The sequence below is a fragment of the Camelina sativa genome, chromosome 11 (assembly GCF_000633955.1).
Source record: "Camelina sativa cultivar DH55 chromosome 11, Cs, whole genome shotgun sequence".
NCBI classification, from domain to species: domain Eukaryota; kingdom Viridiplantae; phylum Streptophyta; class Magnoliopsida; order Brassicales; family Brassicaceae; genus Camelina; species Camelina sativa.
In genome coordinates this window covers 5,717,262-5,723,236 of record NC_025695.1, presented here as the reverse complement: position 1 = coordinate 5,723,236, position 5,975 = coordinate 5,717,262, and the positions used below count along the sequence as shown (strand labels likewise).

The 5,975-nt window shown below is 35.4% G+C and overlaps 1 protein-coding gene across 2 annotated transcripts in view; it reads right to left on the bottom strand.

Annotated features, from left to right (window-relative positions):
- The window catches only part of LOC104721838 (VIN3-like protein 2), a 4,328-nt gene continuing 611 nt past the window's right edge, over positions 2,259 to 5,975 (bottom strand). The window contains exons 2-5 of one of the 2 annotated variants that reach the window (XM_010439904.2): positions 5,745 to 5,845; positions 4,362 to 4,748; positions 3,658 to 4,284; positions 2,259 to 3,538 (exon numbers count right to left, since the gene is read on the bottom strand). In XM_010439904.2, coding sequence (XP_010438206.1) covers positions 2,478 to 3,538; positions 3,658 to 4,284; positions 4,362 to 4,748; positions 5,745 to 5,763 — 2,094 coding nt within the window. In that variant the 5' untranslated portion in view covers positions 5,764 to 5,845 and the 3' untranslated portion in view covers positions 2,259 to 2,477. Of the gene's footprint in view, positions 3,575 to 3,657; positions 4,285 to 4,361; positions 4,749 to 5,744; positions 5,846 to 5,975 lie in introns of both variants that reach the window. The other variant, XM_010439902.2, reaches the window with a different exon arrangement.

The following is a 5,975-nucleotide window of genomic DNA, read 5'->3' as shown; positions in this document are numbered from 1 at the left end:
TTTTTTTTTTTTTTTTTTTCGGTCTACTCAAACCATCATATATAAAGTTCGAATCCAAATATGATTATTTTTTACTATCAAAGTTGATTTAGAGGTTATAAACGACGTGTATTACAACAATTTAAATTTTTTATATATACTTAGAGTTGCATATCCCTTGTACATAAAACGTCCAATCAATCATAATCCATTATGATTTACTTTTCATATCTTTTAGAGTTGCTCAAACTATGGTTTGCAACTTTGTATAATGATACATTTTGTATTTCTACTACGTAATTGGCAGATTATATTTTTCATCACTCCATTTATATACGAAATATCACTACTATATTGTGATAATGTATAATTTAGTAAACATCGAATCCACAAATAAATTTATTTTATTCGATTAGAATATGCGGCAAAGATAATAATTTGCAAACAAGAGTCAAATTCATTGCACATATAAGTCAAAGTGGTACATGATGTATATTTTGGATGCAATGATGAAGCCGCAAACATAATATAAGATCCTATTTACCCCTCAAGCGCTCACAAATTAATATTTGGGATGGTGCAAATGTATATGGACGACCCACCATGAATTAATATTCGCCACTATATATTTTTAATTGAAGTTTTTTTTTTTTTTTTTTTGTGAGAAAAAGTTGGATAATCTAATCAAAATGTTTTATGATACTGATGGCTAAAATTTTGAACAAACATATGGATAGGATCGAGCGTATGAATGAAATTTTTTATTTATCTATTGTAAAAATTTTACAAATGTAATAAAAAAAAGTTAATACAAAAATCTATAAGTTGTGCATCATAAAACTCATTTTTCTTTTTTGCGTTTACATATTCCATCTTGTTAATTAAACAAACAAAAAAATTGACAAAATATATTTAGATCAAAGTTGGTGTGGCCGCAAGACACCTATCTATCTTGTTCCGCAAGTCACCGTATGCACAGTAGAATAGTTGATGTCTGAGATATCCCTCAATTATCTGTTTGAAATAAATAACTAGAATAGTCGATGTTTGACATATACATGTACAAATATATATCTTGATTGTTCTCTTTTATGTTAAAATCTAGGTCTAAAACATGTTTTGCAACGGAAGATTCAAATTAAAAAGACCAGGCAGAAGAGTTTTAAAGGTGAGACACATCGCTGGAGGCATCACTTCAGTTTTTTTTTTTTTTTTTTTTTATATACTGGATTTGTTTGTAGATTTCAGCTTTCATCATTCCTTGATTTTTATAGTAGTAGTAGATCACGTCACACGTGTAATCAAATGCTTACACATAGCAAGTGTAGAAGTACTGTAAAAAAATAGAATCTATGAAGAAGTCATTCGTAGTGTAACGAAACATATTTTGCCACATCGTCTAACACCAGAATGGTTTCTAAGCTAGCTGCTGTTTCCTCGTCTCCGCAATCACCTTCACCTTTATAAAAGACTCGAAATCGTCTGTCCTCTATCTCTCAAGTTCAACGAACTCACTCTCTTCTGATCGTCATCTTCAAATAGATCACTAAGTCTAAGTGTCTCTGCAGATCAGAAGCAATATAACAAATCATACTTTGCCACATCATCTACCACCAGAATTGTTCTAAACTTGCTTCAATGGAACCATCAATTAAGGATGACGAAGAAACCATCTCCACCACTTATTAAATCTGAATTTCATGTTGCATTAGATAGCCAAACACAATCTGCATGGAGTTTTCATTCATTATGTAAAATTTGATGGTTTGATGTGAGTTTTGGTTGGCCTTATATTATCCATCTTTTAGCTAGGACGTTTATATAGGTACAAAAAGTTTTATATTGTTCAAAAAATAAGTTACCCCAACAAAGTTTGACATAATGTTGTAGATGATGACAAATGATTTTAATAATATAGTATTTGCATTGTATATGATGACGAATGACGATGACGATCATGATTGCTGACGTATTTAAAGTTCGTTACATTTGTTATTGGGAAAAAAGCTTTAAAATAATTCGTTTATTATTGGAACTATGTATTTTTAAGCTTTTTTCCCCATTTGTTATTGGAACTATTTCCGAATTATTGAAAATAACTCTTACGGTATCAATGTTTAGTAATCCTCTGAAGATTAATCAAATTATGCCATTGTTCTCGCAGCTTCATCATGATGTACATATAGAAGTTATCATTTTCATAACCTTCTTCTGTATTAGTATAAGATAACATTTTTCCGGAAGTCAACGAACTAATAATAATTCAGCCTAGTACTAAATTATAAAATGGAATCAAATCCATTAAAATATAAATAAAAATCCCCGACAAAACAAAAATTTAAAAACTATTCGATAGCAACAGTACTACTGTTCTTGCATGGAAATGTTCCAATAATGCAAATTTCCCAATAATTAGAATAAAGTTTTTGAAAATGACATGCATGAATAACATGAAAGAACCGTTAATAATAATAACCCACATATGAGACAGCCCATCTCTAATGCCACAACTTCATACAGAATCCAGATGGAACAACCGCAGACGCACCACCACTACCACCACCAACCGCAGAACGCTTGATGGAAACGCGATCGTCGAAAGTATCAATGAGCTGCTCAGCTAAAGCCATGGGATCATCAATGAACGTATCGATGTATATCTTCACAACTCTAATCTCTTGTGACGTCGCTCTTAAACTATACCAAGTCAAAAACTTCTGTCTGAAAGTCTTATCAATGTGTCCTGAACACTCGAGCTGTCTTATGATCTTCACACAATGCTCTAGTCCGCTCTCTGATCCTCCGTTAGCTGAATGATCTCCGTTGTTACAGTTGTCTTTCCTAGCTTGACGGTTCTTGATTTCGTCTGACCTGAAGGGAGTGATTGGCAAACTCGCATCCGAATTGTTTCGGTTACTAACAAGATTAGTCGTAGTAGTCAGGACTGGAGTTTCAGATCTTGATCCGTTCTTGTCAAGAACAGTTTCTAGTTCTTCTTCCTCCTCCAACAGCACAATCTCTTCAACGTTATTCTCAATCTGTACAATGTCTGATTCGGTTGTCCTCTTCTCTCTTTTCGCAGCACTTTCATCGACTGAAGGAGAGTTGTTGAGGTCGTTCTTTAATGGCCTCTTCGGGACAATGTAATCATTGTTGGACTCAGCTTCAACAGAAGAAGGATTAGAAGACAACGTGCTGCAATTTGTGAGAGGGCTCTCGCTTCTCTCAACTGCCGAAGAGCAATTTGCTCCTTCTTCAGCGCTACGTGTCAAAACATTGATTTCATCAACTCCCATTTCTCTGGTTCCACTGTAGGACACTACTCTGAAGCAATACTCAGAAGCTGGAGCTAACCCAGAGACAACAAATCTTGTGTTTGGAGTAAATAGTGTGCAAGTAGATTTCTCCGAGTAGTCTTTTTCTGGTACTTTACGGTGCCAAATACTGTAGTGAACGATGTTTGGAGGTGAGGGAATATCGTTAGAGGCGAGAACCACTGTGAGTGAAGTTGCGTTTACATCCTCAAACCTGATCTTGGTTGATCCTGTGGTTGCTGTATCTGCAGATATCTCATTGCTCAATACATGAGAACAATCTACGAAACAAAATCAGAGAATCAACATTCTTGAACATACTCAACATATTACTTAATCATTGAAAGGGTATAAAAGTTCTGACCTTGCTGCATCTTTGAGCTGCGAGGTGAAGGCAATGCAACAACTTCAGGAGTTGTAGTTTTCAGAGTTTCAAGAGATTCAAGAGCAGTAGAGCAAAGTTTCTGCACATCGGGTCCCGATTGAAGTCTGTTAACAATTCCTCTACCCATTTTCATAGAGAGACCAGTGAGAGGACCCACATCAGCTTCAAGACACTTGACAGCTTCATCCACAACCTCACACAGATTTAGGTATTTAGTTGATCCCTTCAAAAGTTTCTGGACTAAGAAAAGACGGTAACAAAGTACATCTACCCTTCTGGTTTCTTTAGCAATCGTCAATTGCTTCTTCCAACATTCAAGCAGACTGTTCGTTTTACCGCAAGAGACACAATAGAAGCAGCACCCCTCACTTCGCTTGTCTTTTGCAAGACCGGATTTTTCAGTCTTGAAAGCACATTCAAGATGGCATGAGAATCCACAAGACTCACCCTCAAATGGAGGATCTGAGCTACATGTTAACCAGAGACTAGGATCTTTGTTATCATCATACTTATGACAGATGCAACAGGAACACCTTCTGCAAAACGAGTCTTCCTGTCTCAATACAGCACGGCAAGCCAAATTTTTGCAGTAGATAGTACTCTCACCTGACCAAATTCTATTATCAGGTTAGAATGCACCAAACTGTTGATACCTTTGAGCTGGAAAAAGAAGATTTTGTTACCTTTAGTGTTAACCGATCTGCAGCTCCCTGAGGCATTGTTGGTTGCTGGAAGTGGAATCACATACCGAGAAGGATTATCGACCTTCCTTTGTCTCTTTGTGTTTTTCTGAATAGGCAAAGAATCAGAATCTCTCTTCTTCCCTTCATTGTCTCCAGAGTTTTTCTCGGAAACAATTTTCAAAAGGGTCTCAATGATCTTGACTTTGGTCAAGCCAGTATATTTCCTTTCTTTTCCCATTTCTGCGCATAAGATTTGTAGAATCTCTTGGCGGCTCCATGCCTGCAAGACTTCAGAAGCTAGATGTGTTTGCTTCGACAGTTCATAAACAAGCTGTCTCTTCTCATCAACACTCATTTCATTGCACGTCGATGAGTCACCTGCAGCTCCTGTATATAGAAAGAAAAGAAAAAAAATGTAAATTTACAATATTGGCTTGAAGTGAATGCAATGAAGAACAATGTCCTTAACCAGAAACAATCAAAGACAAAAAAACATGAATTTGCTGTCTGATCTTACACAAAGGATGATACTTGAAGCAATCTTATTTTCCAAAACAGAGAAGAAAGACTCCAAATTCAATATAAGTGCAACTACAAACCTAATTTGGAACTTTGAAAACAAACAGCTCATATGAAAAAAAAAAAAACAAACAAAGAAAGTTCAACAACCACCACAGGACAACAACGTTGATAAGGTTAGATCCACTACGAGAGCGACTTTGAGAGACACATCAAAAAGAGTCAGAGAGAACCCAAACAAAAGATGACAAAGCAAAGATAATGTTCTTTAGTATGCAATTGAGAAGGAAGAAAGAAAAAAAAAGACCACAAGAGAATGATTCTATTAGGTATTAGAACCTACATTACATTTCATCAAATCATGGAATCTTATTCTATACAGAAGCAAACTCATATTTTTTTTTTTAGTCTTTTGACGCACGATTTTAAATTCATCAAACCAATGATAGTGGGAAACTAAAGTAAACAAACAAACAGACACAGAGAAGAATATGGAGTTAGAACCAATCAACCATAAAAAGAAGAGGGTAGGGAAGACCCACCCATTAAGAATCAATCACCAATAAGAAAAATAAAAAGAAACCCAGTAATCTAAGATCAGTAGCAGAATTAGTATAAAAAAAAGGCATAGAACAGTCATTCTCAAGACCCTCCAAAGAGGAAGATAAAGTCTCCACCTTTCAAAAAAACATAATTGAATAATAAAAATAAACAAATCGAAATCTGCATCCAAAGCTTTTAAACACACAAAGACGTAAAAAAAATTTGTATCATTGAGAGAAAAAAAAGAGAGAGAGAGACACGGATATCGATAAATCTTAAGGCAACCAATGAATGAAGGAGAAACCCAGAAAAAAGTAGTACCATCGTGAGAAGAATCCATGAGGGGGGGGAGAAGTGTAGAGAAACTAATCAAACCCACATTATCATCAAAGGAGAACCACTACTCAGAAATCTTCAGACCCCTGCCATGTTGAAGAAGAAACAACAAAAAAAATTAGGTGAACAATGAGGAAAAAAAAAGAGAGACTTTATGGAGTGAAATAAAACAGAGGAGAGAGAGAGAGAGAGAGAGAGAGAGAGAGAGAGAGAAGA